Source organism: Eschrichtius robustus, chromosome 20 (assembly GCF_028021215.1).
Source record: "Eschrichtius robustus isolate mEscRob2 chromosome 20, mEscRob2.pri, whole genome shotgun sequence".
In the NCBI taxonomy this organism is placed as follows: Eukaryota; Metazoa; Chordata; class Mammalia; order Artiodactyla; family Eschrichtiidae; genus Eschrichtius; species Eschrichtius robustus.
The window spans coordinates 41,436,663-41,462,423 of NC_090843.1; the positions used below are offsets into that span (position 1 = coordinate 41,436,663).

At 45.0% G+C, this 25,761-nt stretch overlaps 1 protein-coding gene, 3 non-coding genes and 2 pseudogenes across 10 annotated transcripts in view; all 6 read right to left on the bottom strand.

Moving 5' to 3' along the window:
• Nucleotides 1-25,761, bottom strand: part of TEX14 (testis expressed 14, intercellular bridge forming factor) — an 81,916-nt gene that overhangs the window by 47,105 nt on the left and 9,050 nt on the right. For 4 of the 7 annotated variants that reach the window (XM_068530134.1, XM_068530131.1, XM_068530133.1 and 1 more), the window contains exons 1-5: nt 4,798-4,874; nt 3,864-4,000; nt 1,988-2,069; nt 1,272-1,402; nt 46-159 (exon numbers count right to left, since the gene is read on the bottom strand). In XM_068530134.1, the coding sequence (XP_068386235.1) occupies nt 46-159; nt 1,272-1,402; nt 1,988-2,069; nt 3,864-4,000 (464 nt within the window). In that variant the 5' untranslated portion in view covers nt 4,798-4,874. Of the gene's footprint in view, nt 1-45; nt 160-1,271; nt 1,403-1,987; nt 2,070-3,863; nt 4,001-4,797; nt 4,964-8,885; nt 9,001-25,761 lie in introns of those variants that run through there. The other 3 variants (XM_068530136.1, XM_068530135.1, XM_068530130.1) reach the window with 3 other exon arrangements.
• On the bottom strand, nt 10,025-10,239 carry LOC137755695 (small nucleolar RNA U3). The gene has a single exon (XR_011072084.1). It is a non-coding gene; the product is annotated as a small nucleolar RNA U3 (small nucleolar RNA).
• On the bottom strand, nt 14,515-15,742 carry LOC137754519 (high mobility group protein B3 pseudogene; annotated as a pseudogene).
• On the bottom strand, nt 17,468-17,681 carry LOC137755694 (small nucleolar RNA U3). The gene has a single exon (XR_011072083.1). It is a non-coding gene; the product is annotated as a small nucleolar RNA U3 (small nucleolar RNA).
• On the bottom strand, nt 21,720-21,917 carry LOC137755697 (small nucleolar RNA U3; annotated as a pseudogene).
• LOC137755696 (small nucleolar RNA U3) lies at nt 24,520-24,733 on the bottom strand. The gene has a single exon (XR_011072085.1). It is a non-coding gene; the product is annotated as a small nucleolar RNA U3 (small nucleolar RNA).

The window sequence follows — 25,761 nt, forward strand, 5'->3', positions numbered from 1 at the left end:
CAGCCCTGAACTTGGGTCTGAAATGCTCTTGGGTTTTCGTCTCACCTGCTGTGCTCTTGCTCAGCAATTAACAAGTCAGCCAGCCGCAGCTTGCGGCAGTGCGAGTGGGTGGGAAGATGCAGCTCCTTCACTGTGACCCTGTTCCCGTTCCACAGCAGGCTACAAGGGCAGGAGAGAGTGGGAGCAGAAGGGAATGAGCAGCCACTGCTTCAGTGAGGAGCTCTGTAGCCAGAGATCAGAGAAGTAGTGTTTATACAGACTCTGTAAAGCCCCCACCCCAGCACTGCTGGGTCCTCCCTCCTACCACCCCCGGGGCCTAAAGCACTTCAGGGACTTAGTGCAGGTGGCAGGAAGTCACTGAAGGATTTAAGGGAGGGAGTGACTTGATCAGGTTTGTATTTTAGAAAGACAAGGGTACCAGCAGCATGGGGAATGGGAGGGCAGGGGTGGTCTGGAGAATGAGAGGCCAGTTAGGAGGCTAGTCTGGGGGAGGGACAGTGATGACGTGGGCAAAGGCCACAGCAGTGGACAGAAGAAGAGGGGATATGACAACAAATATGTGGCACGGGCAGGAAAACAAGAAGCATATCTGCAGGGGATACAGAGCCTTGCAGGTCTGTAGAGGCCTTTTTAGAAGGGTGTGACTTCTAAGCAGGGAAGAGGCAGCCAGGTTCAAGGAGGACAAGAGACCTTGGCCAGGACTACTCCTGTGACCCTGCAGTAGGCAAGTCTCTGGGGACTGAGAACATCCCAGGGACTTCCATCACAGCCAAATCCTATTACTGCTGCCTCTGCTGCATTTGGCTGGTGAGAGCCATGCAGGGCTTCAGTACCCTTTGACCTGAGGCCAGATAGCCACCCCTATGCTGCCTCTAATTCTCTAGAGAGTAGAAAGGTTGAAACACTGTCATGAGTAATCTTTCAGAGCGGTTGTTCTCAACAAGGGGCCATTTGGCCTTGTCTGTAGACGTTTTGGTTGTCACAATCACAAATGTAGGGGGTTGCGGGGAGGCAAACAGAGCTGCTACTGGCATCTAGTGAGTAGAAACCAGGGACACTCCTAAACATCCTACAGTGCACAGGACAGCCCCCAACACTAAAGGATAACGAAAATGTCAATCGTGTCCTGGCTGAGAAATCCTGATCTAGACATCTGCTTTTCAGTGTGCCCTTGTGTTTGGGCAGAAACTCTCCACACACAAGGAAGTCACACAAAGTCCATTCTTCCTGTGGGACTAAATCTTAACCTCCACTGGCCAGCTTCCACTTACTTGGTCATGACCATGTAGGGGCCACTGAAGAAAGAGAAGGTGGGCTCATCGTCAGCTTGAATCACTTCCTTTTCTCCAATTACTGGAAGCGATCCTAGATAAGCCAGCTGCATGCCCCCTGTGAGATAAAACTGAAAGCAAAGCACAGCTTCAAATGGTGGGGAAAAAAAGAAAGAAGTAAAATACCTCCAGAATTTTACCAGCCAGCTAAAAAGAAAGATAGCTGCTATTTATCAATTTGCTGAATACCCCTATGCACTGGACATAATTCTTTTTATTATCTTTAATCTTCCAAGAAGCACTGCAATGTTGTAATACTCTTTCCCTTTTGCTATCGAGGAACTGGAGGCTCATGGGAAGAGGTCAGATACCTGCCTGAAGCACCAGGCCTCAGGTGCCTCCTGAGGCACCCACAGAACATGCCTGGGGCCTTCGCTGGGAATTAAAGGATCATTGTCTAAAACTCCCCAAATCTAGCCCAAAGGCATTCAAGAGAACTCTCCAAGGTTTCCATCATTTTTTAGTAAGGACAGGACTAAGAGGTACTTGTCCTGCAAGAGCAGTAAAGAATTAAGAAAACACTTTGGAGAGGGAGTATTTTAACTTTCCATAGGAAGGAAGAGTTGGACAAAGTTGTGGGCCCTGGGACCAGAGCCAGGGCCGGGTGATTCCCCAGTTAGTCCTGCAAACATTGGGTGTTGGTAGCAACCTCTTACCTTTCCAAAGCCAAAGCTGTAGATATTTTGGGCAGAAATGACTCCAGCTTTAAGCAGTCGGTTAGGAGAGCCATTAGGGCTTCTAGAAATATTTAAAAGAGGAGAAGAAAAGTAAGGATTAACTACCCATATCTAGAGGAACAACGCTGAACCAAGCTGTCAGAATGTGTAGTTGGTTTTGTCTTTAGTACTTGACAGTGGAACTGCACATGATGTAATAGTCAGCCTCTGAGAGGGCCGCTGTGATTCCCATTTCCTGGTATTCGTGCCCTTGTGTAGCCACACACAGGTCAGAGAGGGCTGACCTGTTAACCTAACGGGATACTGCAGAAATGACGGAGTGGTGTGAGTTCCAAGGCTAGACCCCCCAGGACTTCTGCCCTGATCTCTCGCAGCATTTGCTCTACAGGCGAGTTGCCATGTTGTGAGGACACTCCAGCAGCCTAATGGGGAGGCCCAACACCCAGCACCGGTTTGCTAGCCATGCAAGTGAACCACCTTGGAACTGGATCCTCCAGTCCCAGATGACTGCAGCCCAAGCTGCATCTTGACCACACCTTCATGAGAAAGCCAGAGCCACCCAACTAAGCCATTCCCATTGGAATGGCTGAGTTGGGTGTAGCCATTCCTGACCTAGAGAAATGATGTGAGATACAAATATTTATTGTTGTTTGAAGCCACTAAGTTTGGGATTAGTACAACAGATAACAAATAGAGATGGTCAAAGTTGGAAAGAATCATAAAGCATACCTTGTCCAACTTTCTCATTTTACAGATGGGAAAAATGGAGCCAGAAAGGGGAAACCTGCTGGCCTGAGGTCACAAAACAGCAGCAGGGACTAGGCTTTGGCCCTGTTAGAAGGAACTTGGTCTGCCAAGATCCTAACGCTGGCAGGAGAGGAGGTGTGAGAGATGGAAGAGCTGAACCAAGCAGGGGCTCCAAGGCCAGATGAGGGATTTGGGAGTTTAACCTGATAGCCATGAGGAAGACCCTAAAAGGGTTTTTAGCAGTGAGTGGCACAATTCGATTTTCATTTTTAAAAGGTCATTCTGGATGCTGAGTAAAGAACCAAGATGGACAAGAGTGGCAGCAAGAAGAGCAGTTAGGAGTAACTGGTCCTCGAGGGAATCGTTAACTCATCTTGCATGAGAAGCATCCAGGTCATGAGAGGAAAACCAGGACTCAGTGTGCACAGAATGGGATGGGGGAGCCTGTGAAGAGTGTGACAAGTCTACTCACCCTGATCACAGAAAAAGATGCTGTCAGAGAAAATCAAAATGGAAAGAATTTTCCACATATAAATCCTAAGTCAATAAAGCCCAGGGAACTTAAAATAACTCTCCTGAGCATGAAGAGAAGCCTGGATGGAGCTCACCTCCTGCAGCTGTGATGGGGACAAGGGGAGGCTGCCCACCCAGGTGGCAGCAAGTCTTACACCAGCTTAAAACAGCCCAAGGAACCTTAAATTAAGCATTTGTGTCTTTTGCAACCTTAGGATATAAAGGATGCATGTTCCAATAAAGGAACATGTTTTCCATGGTTCAGAGATGACAAAAAAAAAAAGCTAGCCAGCTGCTCTGCTGAGAAAGTGTCTGCTGGGCAGCCCAGGCCTGAAAAGTTCCTTCCTTCCCTGCTAACCATGGGGTGGTTCCCACTGGAGCCCAGAACTCATTTCCCCCAGACGTTCCTGGAAGCAGGGGGACAACTGATGGTTTTCAGTGGCAATATCCTCTCCCTCCAAGCTCACCCCTTTGGGTGGGCCAATTGCTGGAAGGGACCAATGTGGAGGGGACCGAGGTGGTCCATGCTGCAGGGCTCCCACAAGGAAGGCGGGGATGATGCAGAACATCCCAGTCTGCTTGAGGCAGCACTCACCCCTGCATGAGGCCCCCAAACCGGGGCAGGCCACAGATGAGCCGCTGAGGGGAGTCAATCTTCTTCAGGAGGTCATAGGAGAAGCCCTGGATGATGGCCTGCATGTGCGCGGCACAGCGCTGCATGAACTCCACCATCTGCAATACACGGCAGAGACAGTCAATGCCCACACGGCTAATGGCCACCCTGGCCTTCAGTGGGATTGGAATGGTCTGAGGGGAGTGGTCTGAGGAGACAGGAGCCCCCCACAGGGAAATCTCTGGAAAGGGAAGGGCCCAAGTGATTTCCTAAATATATGGAATGAGATGATTCCATTTTCAGGGAGCTCATTTGGCAATAATTACCTCCAAATCCTTCATTCAACAGATGCGGAAACTGAGGCAGGAGGAGTATTTTAACTTTTGTCCAAGGCCCAATAGCTAATGAGCAGGAGAACCAGAGAGAAGGGACTCTGCCCATCTCCCCCTTCCCTCCATGTGCCCTTTACATTTGTTAGATTATTTAGCCCTCGTTAAAATACATTATGCCTGCCAGCGTGTGGCTACAGACAAGTTACTTAATGTCAATGCACTTCAGTTTCCCCATCTGTAAAATGGGGACAATAATAGTACCTACCTAAGAGGGTTGTTGTAAAGATTAAATGAGCATTTAATTTAACTCAGAACGTCTGATGCACGGTAAGTGCCAGCTAAGGGTCAGACGAACCTACAGTTGTTCTCCCTCTCCACTGAACGGATGACCAGAAAAGTTCACTAGACTTGCCCAAGGTTTACAGTTGGTTAACTTGCTTCATCCCAGACCTGTGTGTCCAATGTCAATGGCAAGGCCACTACAAGTCCTGTGCTGTCCCCAGGACCAGCCTCTGCCCCTGGGCGCCTGACTCCCAGCCCTGTGCTCTGCCTTGGGTGTGCCTGCAGGGCAGGCCCACACTTACTGCGGTGCTGCGTTCCTTCCCTGCTGCCAGAGCCCAGGTCTCAGGGTTCCGACCCTTCTCATCGTGGAGTCGAAGATCACCCCCTGCATCCAGCAGTTTGCTGAGGATCCACTGATTGCCTGAAAATGCTGCTGCATGGATAGGAGTGCTCCCATCAAAGCAACGGCTGGAGGTAGGGGAGGGGTACAGTGAGTGTCCATGGCAACACTCTTCCCCTTCCATGGGTAACACAGGGCTCCTTTTCTACAAAGGCAACCTTTGGTGATGAGAACTGTAACAACACCATTTGTGAGGCCTAACAACACCTATCTGGGGCCTCAAAGAAGCTTTATATACATTCCCCTTTTCCATGTTTACCTCCACCCTTCAAGGCAGTATTATTTCTCAATTTATAGATGAGGAAATGAAAGGGCAAAGCCAAGATTCACACCCAGGTATGGGTCTGGTTCGAAATCCAGTGTTCTTTCCCCACACTCCCCTGATACTGGCTGCCCTGAAACAATTTCTTCACGTCTGTAGTGCCCGGTGGTCAGGCTGGTGAAGCACAGCCTAACCAGAGACCATCTCATGTGACAATGTCTCTACTTCCCAAGTCCTACGGTAGAGGCCCACAAACCTTGGCATCAGCAATCTGGTCAAGGATCTACAACTCAGAAAAATTTAACCAAAACCAATAAACTATCTGAGACATGAAGGGACAGCCTTCGTGAGATGTAAAGATGTGATACGTACCTGTGGTTTCCTAACCTGGTTGCATGTCAGAATCACCTGCAGAGCTTGCTTGCTCTTTTTGGTTTTTTTTTTTTGGCCGCACCCAGCAGCATGCGGGATCTTAGTTCCTTGACCAGGGATCAAACCCCCGCACCCCCTGCAGTTGGGAGTGTGGAGTCTTAACCACTGGACTACCAGGGAAGTCCCAGAGCTTGCTCTCTTTAATTTAAAAAGAAACACAAATGGGAGGAGGAAGCAGAAAGGGAAGGAGAAGAAGAAATAAAATGAAAAAGGAGGAGGAGGAAAAGGAGGAGATAATAAAGATAAGAAGAAAGTCTCCCAACTCCAGACCCACAGTTCTCTTGCCGAGAGGCAACTACTGTTACAAGTTTTTGTATCCTTCCATAAATTTTCTATGCATATACAAGTAGGAATAGGAATATGCTACATTAGGAACTCCCTGGCAGTCCAGTGGTTAGGACTCAGCACTTTCACTGCTGAGGGCCTGAGTTCAATCCCTGGTCGGGGAACTAAGATCACACAAGCCGCATGGTGTGGCCAAAAGAAAAAGAACGTGCTATATTAACTGTTATGCATTTACATTTTTTCATTTGAACAGTATATCTTGGAGGGAATTCCCTGGTGGCGCAGTGGTTAAGAATCCGCCTCCCAATGCAGGGGACACGGGTTCAAGCCCTGGTCCAGAAGATCCCACGTGCTATGGAGCAACTAGGCCCATGTGCCACAACTACTGAGCCTGCGCTCTAGAGCCCGCGAGCCACAACTACTGAGCCCACGTGCCACAACTACTTAAGTCCGCGCGCCTACAGCCCGTGCTCCGCAACAAAGAGAAGCCAATGCAATGAGAAGCCCGCGCACTGCAACAAAGAACAGCCCCTGCTCGCCACAACTAGAGAAAGCCCACGTGCAGCAATGAAGACCCAATGCGGCCATAAATAAATAAATATTTTTTTAAAAAGTATATCTTGGAGAAATTTCCATATGAGAACATACAACCCACCTCAGTTCTTTTTTAACAGCTGCATGGTATTCCAATGTACAGATGTACCATAATTTACTTAATAAGTCATTGGGATATTTGTCAAAAATACAGATTCTCAGACTACACAACAGACTGAATCATAACCTGCAAGCGTGGAGCCCAGGAATGTGTACTTTTTACAAGTTCCCCAGCTGATGCCAATGAGGCTGGCCTGTACCCAGGCATCTGGGAACCACTAGGATATCTCATTGTGAGCTCTCCCTTATTGCTAGGTCTGATAAGTAGTCCAGCACACTGCACTATGGGAAATGTAATATCCTCCTTGCTTTAAAAATAAATTTGTATAATGTTTTACAGCCTTCTAATCATTCTTCCCATAAATAGTAAGAGAGCTGGGTAGGGAGAGAGAAGATATTATCTGTCATTTCTTGTGAATGCTAAGGAAGAAAGAAATAATGTTTTTTATACCCAATTAACCCTTACAAGGGAATCCAGGTCCAAGTGATATCAAAATGTGTATTGTTTTATTAATTTATCCTAGAGGTTGAAAACTGGAGGCCCACAGATTGATTTGGCAACCCAGAGGCATGTTTTATTTGGTCCACATAGTGTTTTAAAAAAGAACTTAAAGTAATGGACAATATTTAACACTTTGGGGATTTCACAATAAAAACTGGGATTTCCAGCCTCTTGGAAATTTGGAAGATTTGGCCTCCATGGCTTCCTTTTCTGCCCAGCTGCAACAGATGCTCCTTAGACAGAGCCTGTACCCACTGACCCCACTTAGTCCTTCAGGCATCTGACTCTGTGACCTCAATAAGCCCAGGCCATCACAGCAGTTCCATTGAGCACTTAGGAATACAACTTGCCCCCAGAAATTTCCCTTCCCTTGATGGAAAATATTTTTAAAGCACATGAAAGCATTCCTACCACAAAATAAGAAGCTACAGGGTCTGCCTTCTTCCTCTTGATATTGTCCTTTCCCACCTCCCCCTGGCATCATGGGGATTTCTAAAAAGGGAACTTCTGAGTTCTTCAGATGCTGGGCTCCTGGTCTCAAACCCTATCATTACCACAATGCACCATTATGGACCAGCCATTTAAACTTTCTGGGTATCAGCCCCCTAATCTGGAATATTAAGGGTTTGAATGATTTGTTCTTTAAAGAACCTAGCTCTAAACTTCCACAAAACAGATGCAAATGCAGATGACTAGAAAATGCTGCATTTTTGCTGAGGAACTGCAGCGCCAATATGGCCTCTCTACAAAGCTGTTATCTGCAAACATCAAGTGAGATAGCCCTTTATTTCTGAGTTTTGACATTAAACACTGATACAGTAGAGAAATATGCAAATATTTGCAAATATGCGAGTCCAGAAAAATTCTGGGAGGAAACAAAGCAAAATGTTCACTGTGTTATGTCTGGGTTTCGGAATTCTCACTCTGAATGGTTTTTTTCTTTATACTTCTCCAAGCTTCCAAGGTTTTTCCCACTAAGCAAAACAATTTTATAACAACAACAACAAGCTTTCACCATCAATACTTAAAAAAAAAAAAAATTAAGCGGCCTCCTTATGTAAGATGGGAAAGCTATTTTATGACTTATGATTGTACATATTCTGGCATTCCTGTGACAATCAGCTGGAATCACAGAAACGCTCGAAATCTGTTTCTGGTTCTGTCCAATGGGAACTGTAAAAATACCTGCTGTTCCCTGTTGAGGAGGTGGTTGTAAAGCTCTAGTGAGCTAGTGCCTGGGAAGGCCCCGGAAAAAGCAAAAATCCTACACAAAGAGAAGAAATGTTCACTTGCTGTTGATTCGTTACACTGTGTTGCTGTTCCATATTAAAATTTGGACTCAGATTCTTTTAAACCACAACTACAAAAGTCATCCTGACAAAGTGGTGCCAAATATATTAATTGGTGAAGAACTTGGTTGTGGGATATGTTAAAGTACTTAAGCAAATCATACAAACTATAATGCGCGGTGGGAATACATAAACAGTACTTGTTAATGACTAAATGAGTAGAAAGGTTCACTTATTTCATAGGGCCTTATAAAACTGCTTAGAAAACTCTCTATTTACAGTTAAAAGCATGTTTCTGGGAATCTCCTGGTGGTCCAATGGTTAGGCCTCTGTGCTTCCACTGCTGGGGTCCCAAGTTCTATCCCTGGTTGGGGAACTAAGACACTGCAAGTCACGCGACCAAAACGGTGAAATAAACAAAAGCATGCTTCAACGTTAGGTATACAAATGTATTTCATTGATATAAATTAGTGAAGGTTCTTTTAATATCTTATCAAATTAGTTTCCAAATACCTCAACTTATTTTAAGAGCATATTTTCTAGATAGTGATGTTATTATTACTTACTGGTTTGGATCCGATCCATAATCCACCAGGACATTAACTAATTTCGTAAGGCCTAACAATGCCGCAATGAAAAGCGCTGTCTGGCCCAGAGAGTTAACTGCATCGACATACACTCCTGCAAAACAAACACCAAGGTCAACACAAATACAAAAAAAAATTAAAATTTGTTTTTACAGTACTTTCAATGTATTAAATAATGCAACTTTTTTTTTTTTTTAAGAAAAGGAATGAAAACCTTCAGAAGTCAAAATAACAGAAAAGGTCACAAATCAAAAATAAACCACAGGGCTTCCCTGGTGGCACAGTGGTTGAGAGTCTGCCTGCCAATGCAGGGAACACGGGTTCGCGCCCTGGTCTGGGAGGATCCCACATGCCGCGGAGCGGGCCCGTGATCCACCATTACTGAGCCTGCGCGTCTGGAGCCTGTGCTCCGCAACGGGAGCGGCCGCGATAGTGAGCGACCCGCGCACCGCGATGAAGAATGGCCCCCACTTGCCGCGACTGGAGAGACCCCTCGCACAGAGACGAAGACCCAACACAGCGATAAATAATTAAATAAAATATTTAAAAAAAAAAGAAAGAAAAGAGCAACAGAAGAAACCATAGCGTGAATATTGGTAAACTGGAATATATAAAAGTGAAAATTACTTGAGATTCAAAAATATAAAAAACAAACGAACAAAAAAACCCCACAATCTTTACCTTCAAGTGCTGTATACAGAAAAATGTTGCTAAAACATTTCACCTCACGCTGCTACGCGAAAAGGAAAAGCGAATTAAAACTGTTCTGCGTTTTATAATTTTCCAGCAGATAACTACATCATACGCTGAATGAAATGCAACATGAAAGACTCAACGCCACTACGCCACCCAGCTGCTAAAAAAAAAAAAAAAAAATTCAAAACTAAGAACAGTAGACCTCACTACATGCACTATACAATTAGAAAAAAAAACAGCACGAAGAACAAAAAGACTTAACTCTTAATTACAACCATTTCAAAAACCCCAAACTCAAAAAAAAGAAAAACAAACCCTACTCCTATCTCTATGTGATGAGTAATATTTGCACATACCTTCACACCTCCAACCAAAAAAAAAAAAAAAAACCAAGTCTACTCCTGATAATTGTTCAAACCGAAACCACTCAGACTGCGTTCATCTCCCTCTCACTCTCCAAAATGAAGAGAAGAACGATCATCAACGGCTAAAGGTAGTTGCAGAAGCAACACCAAGAGCCAACTTCACGCTCAGGAGAGAACACTGCATCTCCTCCTCGTGGGTTCGGGTGCTCTACACGTTCAGAGAAACTCCTCTAGTAACGAACTATAGAAATGATCCCTGAAAGTATAGTCTTAATACAATCGCTTCTGTTTTTCCGAGGTGTAGGAAATCCACACATAATTTACTGATGGTTACTTTTTCTTACAGCACTATTCTTTTTGAAACGTACACTGGAATATGTTGTCTGAAGAATCTTTCCCATACCGAAGCCCAACAAAGCGTTTTGAACCCTTCTGCGTTTCAGAAGACATTTCAAGTTGTCAATTTAATTAACATACAGTTTTTAAACAGCCAATCACACGCCAGTTATTTCCAACCCCGCCCCGTTTCGCGCGGCAGTTCCGCAGCATCAGGATTACGTAAAACGCTGACGACTACAACGTGCGCCGCAGCTTGAGGACTCGCCTCCTTTTAGACTGGCGTAGGAAGTGAGGAGATGTCTCACGAGAAAAACTTATAAGACAAAGTGGATGCTGAAAGCAAAGACCGAAGCCAAAAACTATGACGTTTGCAAAGCACACCATTTATGCTGTGATCAAAATAGCAAACATATAAATATTGTTTGGGATTTTTTTCCAAACCAAGGAATAGTTATGTAGATAAAAATTGTCTTTAAATAAGCAGGATAATACATCATTACCCTGCTTAAAGCTTTAGTAGCTTCCCAACTCTTCGGCTAAAGACAGAACTTCTCTAAATAGTTTACAGGGACTTCCCTGGGGTCCAGTGGTTAAGACTCCGCTTCCACCGCAGGGGGAGCCAGTTTCATCCCTGGTCAGGGAACTAGGATCCCGCATGACACAAGGCCAAGGCCAGAAAAGAAATAGTTTACAAGGTCCAGCACAGCCTGGCTCACACGCACCTCTCCAGCCTTATTTTGCACCAAATTCCCTCCCCCTCACTTCAGCCATAATGAACCACGTACTGTCTTCCACATACTCATCGTGTTCCTTTGCACAAGCTGTTCTCTCTGCCAGGAACGTTCGAAACGGTGGATATTTCACCTAACTCTGGAATATTCAATAAACCAATACAACATGGTGCCTGGCTTGAAATAGTGGAAAGAAAGTTAAACTTCCCATAAAGCTTGAAAAAAACTGAAAAATGAGAAAACATTCAGTGGAGAAGAGGTGGGAAAACGGACACTCCTAAAGGCAGCTGGCAGTGTGAACTGTTACAATGCTTTTGGAAAGCAATGCAGCAGTATCTATTAAAAATCTGAACCAGAAATCCTGCTTTGAATATTAAAAACCCATTATGTAAAGATTCATTACAAAGTATTTTATCAAAGCATTGTTTCTGGTGATACAAAACTGCAAAAAAAAGAAATAAATCTTAATATCCACCATTAGGGGCACAGCTGAATAAATTATGGTACATACAGATAATAAAATATTAAGCAATTAATTTAAATGAATTAGATCTGTATCAATTAGAATAGAGATAGACAAGATGTACTATTGAAAGCAAAAAACTAATAAGCAGGCAGGCAACTTTAGGGAGTTCAATCAATGAGTGGTATTAGCTAAAATGATGGATTTAAAGTATCTAACAGAGTTTAGCAAGTAACAACTACTCTATAAATATTAAAAATTAAAATCCCAACATTCTTGTAACCACTAATAGGATTTAAGCTTAAAAAATAATCTATCTTGTGCAAGTAATACAGGTGCTTTCAGGAATGCAAAATTCAGTGGCACCCCATGTCCTGCTATGTATAGTACTGTAATCACAAGTGGGGTCCGGCTGCTCGCCGCTCAAAAGCCAATAAAGATGCAAGCTTGGTGGACAGGAAAGTTTGCTTTATTTTGATGCAGGCAACGGGGTGGGGGTTGGGGGGGTGGACTCCTGTCCAAAGGCCGACTCCCCCCACCCCAACCAGTGGACAAGAGCTTTTATAGACCGAGGGAGAGGACTACATGCAGAACCAGCACGGTCAGCTCTGAGAGTCATCTTGAAATTGGTCATGCAGTGGTCTAACCAGCGCCATCGTGATTGTTTTGGGTACAGTTAATCTTCAGTTCCAGGGTTGGTTTGTTTCCATTTCTTTGCAGCAAATTCTCAGAATTGTGGCAGCTTATGTCATGACTACAGCCTGGTCATCATGTAGTTAACTTCTTCCACCTGGTTGGGGTTTCAGTATCTATATAAGACAGTGCACGGGATGTGGCTCAGAATATTATCTATAACCCTCGAGAAGGAACTAAAGGTCCTTCACTTTGATTACTGACTAAACTATTATTGTTTTGTCCTGTTTGACTGCTTTTCTTTGCTTCTGTATTTTATCACTTCTCTCATTAAACTTATTCTTTGGGGCTTCCCTGGTGGCGCAGTGGTTGAGAATCTGCCTGCCAGTGCAGGGGACACTGGTTCGAGCCCTGGTCTGGGAGGATCCCACATGCCGCGGAGCAACTAGGCCCATGAGCCACAATTACTGAGCCTGCGCGTCTGAAGCCTGTGCTCTGCAACAAGAGAGGCCACGATAATGAGAAGCCCGTGCACCGCGATGAAGAGCGGCCCCCACTTGCCGCAACTAGAGAAAGCCCTTGCACAGAAACGAAGACCCAACACAGCCATAAATAAATAAATAAATAAAAACCCAAAGTTTAAAAAAAAAACTTATTCTTTGGCTAAAGTTTTTCCACAGACAAAAGGCAGGCTGAGGACATCGGGGGCAAGGTCTATAGGGTCCTGCTCCGTTTCAGTAGAAGCTCTTTAACCTGGGATTTATGGCATCCTATAGCCTGGTTCCAAGCTGCCTTTGTCTTTACTTCCTAAAACATCTCGTACATACCCTATCCTTCAGACACAACACACACACACACACACACACACACACTAAACTACTTGCCATTTGTAGGCTCCTTTGTTCTTTTGCTCCTGTATAAATTCCCTCTGCTCCATATTTGTTGAATAAACAACCAAATAAATAATTATACAGATAAACTTACAGTATCAAATTATCGTCTATTTTCTTTAAGCATTAAAACCAAAACAAAACAACAACAACAACAAACAGCACAGAGGCCTCTGAATATCTGCCGATATTGCACAGGTTGATTTCTCATGATTTTGTTGTCTTTTCATGTTTCTTGAAATAAATATGTGAATTTCAAAAAAAAAAATGAGAAAAGCAAGTTGCAGAATGTGTTTAGTATGATACCACTTTCATAAAGGCAGGTTAGCAACTTTAGAATATATGTATATCTTTGATTCCACTGGTTAAAATAACCTCTTTTATTTCTTCATTTACTTTTTAGTTTTGGCTGCGTTGGGTCTTCGTTGCTGCTCGCGGGCTTTCTCTAGTTGCGGTGAGCGGGGGCTACTCTTCGTTGCGGTGCGTGGGCTTCTCATTGCAGTGGCTTCTCTTGTTGCAGAGCACGGGCTCTAGGTGTGTGGGCTTCAGTAGGTGTGGTACATGGGTTCAGCAGTTGTGGTTCGCGGGCTCTAGCGCACAGGCTCAGTAGTTGTGGCGCACGGGCTTAGTTGCTCTGCGGCATGTGGGATCTTTCTGGACCAGGGCTCAAACCCGTGTCCCCTGCATTGGCAGGTGGATTCTTAACCACTGTGTCACCAGGGAAGCCCCTGTTTATCTTTCCTTCTTCTTTTTTTGGCCGCGCTGCATGGCTTGCAGGATGTTAGTTCCCCCACCAGGGATCAAAACCAGGCCCTAGGCAGTGAAAGCATGGAGTCCTAACCACTGGACAACCAGGGAATTCCCTGAATATATGCTGTTTAATAAGGTCAGTTTTCAAAGGCATTACCACCTCCAACAGGAAATTAAGCCTGCTTTTACTTAAAGGGAACTATATCACATAATATTCAGTAGAATTAAGAGATTTTGTTGATTTTTCTAGCCCACGGTTCAATGACCAGCGTTATATATTAAAAGACCCAGCATAAAACCAGAGTAGATTCCTAAAGTAGATGTCAGGAAAAATATCTGATTTATTAGCCTGGAAAAATTTTAAAGGGAATCTCAAAAATCAAAAGAAAAATGTTTAGATGAAGAAAATGAAAAACAAATCAGCGTACTAGACTGACAAGGCGAATTTTATTTTATTTATTTATTTATTTTTTTAAATGTAATACTGTTTATTTAACTTCAAAAACATTTCAGCATTCTAAACATACAAAAAAAATAACAGAACATTGCAGATCGTGTTTAGTACAGAAGGTTCTTGAACTTTCATCAATGCAGTGGCTCTTGGCTTTGCTGACAATGAAGAGTTCTATGGTTTGTTTAAAAAACAAACAGTTTAAAACTACCGCACTTCAACTAAAAAGGATCTAAAACACTTCTCATGCCAGCTGACCCCCCCCCCCTTTTCCACAGCTAAGAATGGCAGCGGGATGCTATGTCTCTATATACAGAAACAAGACAACCTGAAGCTAAATGGATGCCCACTGCAGTGTCCACAGGTCCAGCCCCACAGTGCACGCCCTGAGCTACGGCCCCTCCGGAAGGCATCGCTCCTACAGCCTCCACGCCAAGCAAGGAGCGTCAAGAGTGTGTCTCGGTTGCTTTGTTCTTTTTACAAACTATAGATATGTACAGTTGAGAACTCAGGATTCCTAGTCAACGACCATAGAGTTAACACACCACCTCACAAATTAAAAAAAAAAAAGAAAATGCGAGAAACATCTTTAAATGCCTTGTCACACCAACAGCAAAGTGCACAGAGTGAGGAGAACACGAGACCCTTTTCATTTTAAAAATGTTTGGAAATATGTACAACTTTGATACAGTTTCCGGGTGCTCCAGACACCCATGGCCGCTTCATGTAAACCACTGACAATTGCTAGAGCACTCTGAGACTACGATATGATCATGATCCAACTGGGTAATTCAACTTTATGAGGGCAACAGACACGTCTCGGGCGAGAGGTGTGTCAATCACGGCGCTCCCTACTCTAAGGTATTCACAAGGAGACAGATCAACAGTTTTTTTTTATTCATCCTCCTCCTCCTCCTCCTCCTCCTCCTCTTCTTCGTTCTCGTCTTCTTCATCTTCCTCTTCCACCTTTTTCCGGGCAACTTTAGCAGGACCCTTGGCGCCATCAAACTTCCCTTTAGACTTATAGTCTGCGACATCCTTCTCGTATTTCTCCTTCAGCTTTGCTGCCTTGTTGATGTATGGCTGCTTCTCGCTGTCACTTAAGTTATTCCACATCTCGCCCAGCTTCTTCGCCACGTCTCCAATAGAGATGCCAGGGTTTGTAGATTTGATCTTCGGGCGGAATTCAGAACAGAACAGGAAAAATCCAGACGGTGGCCTCTTGGGGGCATTCGGGTCCTTCTTCTTCTTGCCTCCCTTAGCTGGTCCGTAATCCTTCATTTCCCGATCATAGCGCACTTTATCTGCCTTTGCCATTTCATCAAATTTAGACTTCTCTTTCCCAGACATTGTCTTCCACCTCTCAGAGCATTTCTTGGAAAATTCTGCAAAATTGACAGGGACCTCAGGGTTTTTCTTCTTATGCTCCTCTCTGCACTTCTGCACGAAGAAGGCATAAGCAGACATCTTGCCCTTTGGTTTCTTGGGATCACCTTTAGCCATCTTGACTGTATTGTTCGCTAGTCTCAGGCGAATTTTAAATTGCATTTAGCTAAACAAGCATCATAAAAGAAAAAATCATAGCACTGAGGGGGAAAAGAACAAACCATCTTAAAACAATTAAGGATATATCACAATTACGTTTAAAGCTACTTTAAATCCATTTCCCTTGTAAACCTTCCTCTCCTACTGCTCACTACAAGATCTGTTTGTCAACCAACTGAGTATCAAGGACCAGACATGTATCTATTTCCCTGCAGTATATTCCAGGCCTAATTTACCCAGGAAAACTGTCAACAGCACAAAAACCCTTCATTCAAAAAGGCAGATGGAGGATACTAACTACTTTAACACCCATTGAAGGGGGGAAAAAAAAAAGACTCAATTGCCATAGACTGACAAAATCACCTTTAAGAATAACATGAAGAAGGCTTCCTGCTGGTGCAGTGGTTAGGAATGGGCCTGCCAATGCATGGGACACAGGTTCGAGCCCTGGCCTGGGATGATCCCACATGCCAGAGAGCAGCTAAGCCTGTGCGTCACAACTACTGAGCCTGCGCTCTAGAGCCCCTGAGCCAAAACTACTGAGCCCACGTGCTGCAACTACTGAAACCCGCGCACCCAGAGCCCATGCTCCACAACAAGAGAAGCCACTGCAATGAGAAGCCCGCGCACCTCAATGAAGAGTAGGCCCCGCTTGCCACAACCAGAGAAAACCTGCACAGAGCAAAGAAGACCCAACGCAGCCAAAGATAAATTCAGAAAAAAAAAAATTATGAAACAGTATGAAAAACTGTAGTTTTGTGGTGTTCTGGTGCTTTGGGGGAGCCGGAGGGATTCCCAAAATGTGGTAATTCTGTACATTTTTACTGAAATTTTTTTAAACTTTAGACTGTTATCACCTTTATTTTTAAACATCAGCAGGTCTGTTTACAGTATATTTTCATCTTTTGTCTTTTTTGGCCCCGCTGCACAGCTTTCGGGATCTTAGTTCCCTGACCAGGAACCAAACCGGAGCCCTGGCGGTGAAAACACCGCGTCCTAACCACCAGGGAATTCCCGTAGACTATATTTGTGAAAAAATAACGTGCCACCAGAATACGAAAGGTTATACACCCTAACCCCTACCAACAAAGACCATCACTTCAAGATAGGCTATCCTTTTCTTTGGAAAAAAAAAAAAGCTACCATTTCTATAGTACTGTAATATGTTCCAGGCCATGTACTAACCCCCCTAACTTGGATCACGCCATTTTAATCTTGGAAATAACCCTAAGAGATGGAGGAACCGGAAACTTATAATGTGTACCCTTGAACTCTAGAATATTCATCATCAAAAACTTTTAAAAAGCAAATACACTCAAAAAAATACCCTTAATCAACAAATGATTGGAGAAAAGAAATAGGAGATAAACACAACGGACTTAACTGACAGGGAACAAAACCACTTCCGAAGATTACAATTAAGGGATAAGGGTATCCCGTTGGAAAGTAACTCCCTCCTACAAGTCAAAAATACAACAAAGATCCTTTCGGATTCTGAAGAACAAAAAACAGTAACCAAAGAACCGAAAAACAGCAAAGACAGCAGGGAACTTGAACACTGGCTGAAACCACACGGTAAACCACCACAAGCTCTAACTACCTACGGACTATCGCGAGACACAGAACTGAAACAAACTAGAGAGAGAAAACCGAAAAATACCACCCCCTCTGTTCTTTCACGAGACAACTACAAACGAAACCACTCAGACGGCGTCCTCTCCCTCTTTCTCTCCCTAAGGAAGAGAAGAACGATCATCAACGGCTAGAGACAGCTGCAAAGGCAATGCCAAGAGCCAACTTCACGCTCAGGAGAGAACACTGCGTCTCCTCCTCGTGGTTTCGGGTGCTCTACACGTCCAGAGAAACTTCTCTAGTAACAAACTATAGAAATGATCCCTGAAAGTATAGTCTTGACCTCGACTCGCAAGTCACTGCTGGGTCCGTGATAGCCGCACACTTTACACCGAGGGCGAGATCGTTTCCCCGTTTCTACTTCTACTGGAAAAAAAGAGAAAGAGCTCTTCCAATACAATCTTTCAAATGCTACCACTTACCAACTCATTTTAACATTTTTAACTGGAAATGTAATTTAACAATTTTTAAAACAGCCACACTTAATTAACATAATACTGAATGACAGCCAATGACAACCTGCGTCTTTAAAGCCCAGGGGGCGTTCCCTCCACAGATCTGGTAAAACCACCTCGCCCCTGAAAAGCTATAAAGGAAAGGGTGGGCTGTTGCCTTTGCTAGTGAGAACCTAGCTGATCCGATTGAGCAATATGTATCTTAGCAGTTTCATTCAAGGCTGTCCTACAAGTTTGACTTTCAAACTCTGGTAAGAGGTCACCGTGACTGAGGCAGGGACAGGGAGACTGGGTGGCTGAGAACCAGCGCCGGAAGGCAGAACCTTTTGGTTTTTCACCCCATGACTGTACTACCTGTTCACACTTTCTGAATTTTTAAAAGACAGCTGGTTGCTGCATCTGACATCATTTCTTCCCTCCACAAATACCCGAGTGCCAGCTACGACAATACTAGCTACCACTGATCGTGAGCTTGACAGGCACCGGTCATCGTTCTAAGTGCTTTAACTATGAGATCAATACAAGTATATGCCAGTTTTATGGACAGGGGAACTGAGGCACAGAAAGGCTAGGTAACTTGCCTGAGGCCTGTTAAACAGCGGAGCCGGTAGGTGTCACCTTAACCATCATCCCAGTTTTCCATGTTGTAAAATAAAGACACTCTGGGCACTGGGCCAACAGAGGCCGCTACTCACAAAAAGCTTACATTCTAGTGAGGGAGAGAGCTGACAACAAACACCCAGGAGGATCAGAGGATGAGGCATGCAGAGGATTTTAAGTGTCGAAACAGAGAGGGACTTGGGGGCTACTTCAGATTTGGGTGCTCAGGGAAGGCCTCTCTTTGGAGGCTGCATTTAAGCAGAGAAAACAACGAATGGAATGCAAAGACCCAAGGAAAGGAACAAGGTTGTGTGTTTTAGCAATTGAAGACAGCTGGAGAACACAGGGTAGGAGGGAGGGGGGAGGTGCAGGCAGGCAGGCAGGTATCTGCGGATTTTCTAGGCAAGGCCAAGGCCTGGGGAGCCTGGATTTTAAGTGTGAAGGGAAGCCGCTGGGAGGTCTGAAGCTGTGGAGACCACTTCCGAGGCCACTGCCACGGCGTCTGTAGGAGACGGCACGGTGGCTCGCATCTGGGCTCAGCAAGGAAGAAGGAGAAACGTGGGCTGTTCCGGAAGTTGAGTTGACAGGACGGGACTCACTGGGGGACTTGCTGCAGGAGGTGGGGTGGGGTGTCAGGGAAAGAGGTTTCAAAGGTTGACATGCTGGTTTGTGCCTGGAACAACTCAATGGATGGTGCTGCTACAGGGAAGACTGGGAAGAGACAGGGACTTCTCTTCTAAAGGAGGGGCTGCCTCACAATGGCGGAAGGGAGTGCTCAACTACCGTACTTGCTTTAACTGATTTAACCTTTACAGCCACCCCACGTGTTGATGCTATTAGTACTACACCTACCTCCTTTACAGAGGGACAGACTGGGGTCAAGGAACTTCCCATGAACCCACAGCTAATAAATAACAGACCAAGGAGTCAATTCCAGAGCATATACCGCTTCTCTCACAGCTCCCGACCTTTAAAGAGGACCAAGGACTAATTTAGGCTCACACTGAAAGCTTGGTCACTGCGGATCCAGAAGGAGAAAATCATGGAGGAACTACATGGTGCATGGCTACAGTGGAAGAAAGAGAAATGAACTGCGATCTGGGGATGTGCTTCCAAGACCAGGAGCTGCAACAGCAGGGAAGTGGAGCGGGCACACTCTCAGGAGGTGCCTTTTCCTCACCTGCTGCCTAGGGTGATCAGCTAACTCCTTTATTCTCAACTCTCCTACCCCTCCTCACCAGCCTCCCTCAGCAATGATCTTCCCTCATACTTGGCAAACAACTGGAAGCCCATCAGTTGAAAAGCCCCCCGTGTGGTCACATTCCATGGAGGAACCCACCTACCTCTGAACTCCCCATCTTCTCTGGCTGACTCAAAGGCTTCCTGCCTGGGGGAAGCCGCTCCCTCCCATACCTCACTTTCTCCTGTTCCACTCAGTCTTTCCAACTGCATTCAGACTTGCTCTCCCATCCTAATTAAACCCTAAATGCATCCCCCATCTTCCCCGCTTCCCCCAGCTGAATGCACACCCACCCCTATGCTCTCCATCACAGCCTGAGTTCTCCAGGGAGCTCTTTCCACCAACTGGCAAGCCTTCACATCCCTCCAGTGGTCAGTCCACCCCTACCTAGCCAGTTTCTGTTTCTGTTTCCCACACAGGACCAGTGGATACTTTTCCATCTGCACCTTAATTTCTCATCTGCTCTCCACACACTTCACTGTGTCCCGCTGGGCTTCCATCAAGCACCCTCACGCGGTTTGCCGCCTACCTCTCTGGCTGCTCCTTCTTGGTCTGCTGTGCGAGTTCTAACTCCTTTGCCATGCATCCGCTAAAGGTCAGAAATCTCTCCTAAACGTGCCCTAAACTGAACTCTACCATCACTGCCCACCCCGTTGCACTACCTGATTCAGTTCCTCCTCCATTTCCCCCGTTAACACACGGAACCACCGTCCACCCATTTGTTCAGGTCCCAAGACCCGGCAATTTTCCTTGGCAGCTCCTCTCGCCCATACCATCAGTGAACCTGATGAAATCAAATTTTATATTTCAAGGCAGGACTAGAAAAATTTAAACATAAAATTCTCTTTGTGTGTGTGTGTGTGTTTGGGCCTCCTCCCTCCTTCCCCAAGTGCAGTGTGCATCTGCATTATACATTAATCAGAGCACCTCAAAGAGGGGAGTGCCCGCTCAACCCTAAAGATCCACTTTTTTTCTTTCTTCTCACACTAGCAATGGGACTTCTTAAAAGAATAGAGTTCTTTCTCGACTCCATAGGGGGTCATGGCGCCTTGCTGCTTACTCCGTACAAGCTCACCTGGACTACCTGTTCCTTGGTGAACTTTATGTAAAATATCAGTATGTCATTTTGAGGTACTACAATTCTTTGTCTGGAAAATGTATATGACTGTGTCTTCGACTTCTAACAGCTTTCTGAAAATCTGCTTCTCGTGTTATAATCCTCAGATTGGCTCAAATAAAACTCCCTTTTTTTTCCCTTCTTGATAGTTAATTGAATTTTCGTCAACAAATCAACCCCCCCAAGTCCTGTCAACTTTACCACTTAAATATCTTTCAGATCTGGTGTTTCTCTATCATCGCTACCATCTTCTCCCAGGTAGATGAATGCAGTAGGTGCCCAACTGGTCCTCACACTTGCCACCTCACCCCTCCCCATAAGTATCATCGCCACACAGCTTGCAGAGTGACCTTAAAGTGCACAGCTGATGTAGGCACTCTCCTTCAATAGCTGCCCACTACCCTTAGCTCTCTGTCCACCGTGCTTTGGCCAAACTCCACCTTCTTTCATTCCTCCTCTGTGCTAAAGTCCTATAAACCCTAGTCCTACACATGTCATATTTCCTTAGCTTGGACTGAGATACAGAGAAAGAAATCACCATAGAGGCCAAGAAGGGATGTCTGCCTAGCTGTGTTGGGAGAGAGTGACTCAACTGACAGAAAGGAGAGTAGAGAAAGGGGAGGTAATTTTGTTTCAGTACCCTGGGGCTGCACCTGATGTGTGAAAAAAGCTCATGACCTGTAAATCCAATCAGAAAACAACAACGCCAAACTGCATCTGACAGATTCTTCCTCATTTCATTGAAAACAATCACAGCTTACACAATAGTTAGGTCAGGATAAAGACCACATCTACTACACAGGTTAAAAAGCGTTGTGCACCTGGAACACGTGAAAAAAAAATACAGAAAACGGCCCCCTAGCGGAAAACAGTCACCTACATTCTGCGACGGTAACATAAGAAGAAACCACTCGGATGGCGTCCTCTCCCTGTACTTACTTCTCCAGAGGAAAAGAACAGTCATCAAAGGCAAAAGGCAGTTACAGAAGCCAAGAGCTGGCTTCACACTCAGAGGAGAACCTGCCTCCTCGTGGACTTCGAGGACTCTACACGGAACCTCGTCCAGTAACAACCTATAGAAATAACTCCTAAAACATAATAATGGCTTTAACCCCACAACTCTGCTGGGTCCGTGGCAGCCACATACTTTTTACGGATGGCGACATTTTTCCACTTTCCTCTCGTTTCAGAAATATATTAAATGATTTTCTTTTCTTGCTTGCTTGCTTTCTTTTCTTCCTTTCTTCCTCTCTCTCTCTCCTTCCTCCCTCCCTCCCTTCTTTTCTTTTATTTTTGGTCACACTGTGCAGCTTACGGAATCTTAGTTCTCTGACCAGGTACTGAACCCGGGCCCTTGGCAGTGAAAGCGCCGAGTCCTAACCACTGGACCGCCAGGGAACTCCCAGGAATATCATATAAATGATTTTCAAACTGTTGTTACTGAGCCAAACTTGGGTCTACTTGCCCACACACAGTAAAGCCAATTTACTGACACTTGGCTGTGGTGAAAGACAGTGCAGCAGTTTACTGCAGGGCGCCAAGCAAGGAGTTCAGGCCTTTTAAGCACTGGCTACCTCGACTCCTTTCTTGGTTCCCCACAATAAACGCTGCACTTTCCTTCACCACAAGCTGGTGACAGTAGACTGGCTTTACTGCAGGCGGGCAAGAGGACCCAAGTTTGGTTCGGTAACAATTTTGGACTCGAGACCTTGGCGTTGCCAGCAAGAAGGCCCCGTAGGGTCCTGCTCAGTTACACTGTCATTTCATATACAAGTTTTAAATATTCTGAACACTCTGAAGAGGTTTTGTTTGTTTGTTTGTTTTGTTTTTTCCTTTAAGGAACTAAGACTTAGGGATTTCCCTGGAGGTCCAGTGGTTAAGACTCCACGCTTCCATTGCAAGGGGAGTGGGTTTGATCCTTGGTCCAGGAACTAAGATCCCGCATGCTGCACGGCTTGGCCAAAAAAAAAAAAAAAGGGAAAAGAGATACTAAGACTTACAGTTCTTAATTGACCTATTACAGACAGACAGACAGACAGACAATCAGAACCTATTGCCTTTCTGTTTCTAAAAACACTAACAACACTGCCGGGACGAATTTAAGACAAAGGTGTGCTCAGGTGCCTCAGATTAGTTTTCTAATCTTAAATACTACAGGCAGCGTCTCTGGGTGAGATTATTTTATTTAAAACTTTTAACCTTCTAAGATCCTAAATTTCAATTTGACCCTTTTGAGACCTTCTGCTGATTACTGACGTGAGTGTGGACGTGAGGGGTGCATATTGGACTCACCTGGGTAAGTATTTCTTTCAAAATAATGTACCCGGCCCAATCTTAAGTGTGGAACGAAGAGGTGTATTTTGAAGCACTTCTCTTCATTAAAAAAAAAAAAATTACGGGGCTTCCCTGGTGGCGCAGTGGTTAAGAATCCGCCTGCCAATGCAGGCGGACCCGGGTTCAAGTCCTGGACCGGGACGATCCCACATGCCGGAGAGCAACTAAGCCCGTGCGCCACAACTACCGAGACTGCGCTCTAGGGCCCGCGAGCCACAACTACTGAAGCCTGTGCGCCTAGAGCCTGTGCTCCGCAACAAGAGAAGCCACCGCAGTGAGAAGCCTGCGCACCGCAACGAAGAGTAGCCCCCGCTCGCCACAACCAGAGGAAGCCCTTGCTCAGCAACGAAGACCCAACGCAGCCAAAGATAAATTTAAAAAGAAAAAAGTTTTTTTTCAATAAAGCTACAAAAACTGTAGTTTTGTGGTATTCTGGTGTTTTGGGGGAGCCAGAGGGATTCCCAAAATGTGGTAATGTTGTACATTTTACTGAAATTTTTTTAAACTTTAGATTGTTATCACCTTTATTTTTAAACATCAGCAGGTCTGTTTAGAGTATATTTTCATCTTTTGTCTTTTTTGGCCCCGCTGCGCAGCTTTCGGGATCTTAGTTCCCTGACCAGGGACTGAACCAGAGCCCTGGCGGTGAAAACACCGAGTCCCAACCATCAGGGAATTCCCGTAGACTATATTTGTGAAAAAAATCACTTGCCACCTGCATACGAAAGGTTATGCACCCTAACCCCTACTAACAAAGGCCATCATCACTTCAAGGTGGGCTATCCTTTTCTTTGAAAAAAAAAAAAAAAAAGCTACCATTTCTACAGTACTTTTTAATATGTTCCAGGCCATGTACTAACCCCCTAACTTGGATCACGCCATTTTAATCTTGGAAATAACCCTAAGAGATGGAGGAACCGGAAACTTATAATGTGTACCCTTGAACTCTAGAATATTCATCATCAAAAACTTTTAAAAAGCAAATACACTCAAAAAAATACCCTTAATCAACAAATGATTGGAGAAAAGAAATAGGAGATAAACACAACGGACTTAAATAACAGGGAACAAAACCACCTCCGAAGATTACAATTAAGCGATAAAGGTATCCCGTTGGAAAGTAACTCCCTCCTACAAGTCAAAAATACAACAAAGATCCTTTCGGATTCTGAAGAACAAAAAACAGTAACCAAAGAACCGAAAAACAGCAAAGACAGCAGGGAACTTGAACACTGGCTGAAACCACACGGTAAACCACTACAAGCTCTAACTACCTACGGACTATCGCGAGACACAGAACTGAAACAAACTAGAGAGAGAAAACCGAAAAATACCACCCCCTCTGTTCTTTCACGAGACAACTACAAACGAAACCACTCAGACGGCGTCCTCTCCCTCTTTCTCTCCCTAAGGAGGAGAAGAACGATCATCAACGGCTAGAGACAGCTGCAAAGGCAATGCCAAGAGCCAACTTCACGCTCAGGAGAGAACACTGCGTCTCCTCCTCGTGGTTTCGGGTGCTCTACACGTCCAGAGAAACTTCTCTAGTAACAAACTATAGAAATGATCCCTGAAAGTACAGTCTTGACCTCGACTCGCAAGTCACTGCTGGGTCCGTGATAGCCGCACACTTTACACCGAGGGCGAGATCGTTTCCCCGTTTCTACTTCTACTGGAAAAAAAGAGAAAGAGCTCTTCCAATACAATCTTTCAAATGCTACCACTTACCAACTCATTTTAACATTTTTAACTGGAAATGTAATTTAACAATTTTTAAAACAGCCACACTTAATTAACATAATACTGAATGACAGCCAATGACAACCTGCGTCTTTAAAGCCCAGGGGGCGTTCCCTCCACAGATCTGGTAAAACCACCTCGCCCCTGAAAAGCTATAAAGGAAAGGGTGGGCTGTTGCCTTTGCTAGTGAGAACCTAGCTGATCCGATTGAGCAATATGTATCTTAGCAGTTTCATTCAAGGCTGTCCTACAAGTTTGACTTTCAAACTCTGGTAAGAGGTCACCGTGACTGAGGCAGGGACAGGGAGACTGGGTGGCTGAGAACCAGCGCCGGAAGGCAGAACCTTTTGGTTTTTCACCCCATGACTGTACTACCTGTTCACACTTTCTGAATTTTTAAAAGACAGCTGGTTGCTGCATCTGACATCATTTCTTCCCTCCACAAATACCCGAGTGCCAGCTACGACAATACTAGCTACCACTGATCGTGAGCTTGACAGGCACCGGTCATCGTTCTAAGTGCTTTAACTATGAGATCAATACAAGTATATGCCAGTTTTATGGACAGGGGAACTGAGGCACAGAAAGGCTAGGTAACTTGCCTGAGGCCTGTTAAACAGCGGAGCCGGTAGGTGTCACCTTAACCATCATCCCAGTTTTCCATGTTGTAAAATAAAGACACTCTGGGCACTGGGCCAACAGAGGCCGCTACTCACAAAAAGCTTACATTCTAGTGAGGGAGAGAGCTGACAACAAACACCCAGGAGGATCAGAGGATGAGGCATGCAGAGGATTTTAAGTGTCGAAACAGAGAGGGACTTGGGGGCTACTTCAGATTTGGGTGCTCAGGGAAGGCCTCTCTTTGGAGGCTGCA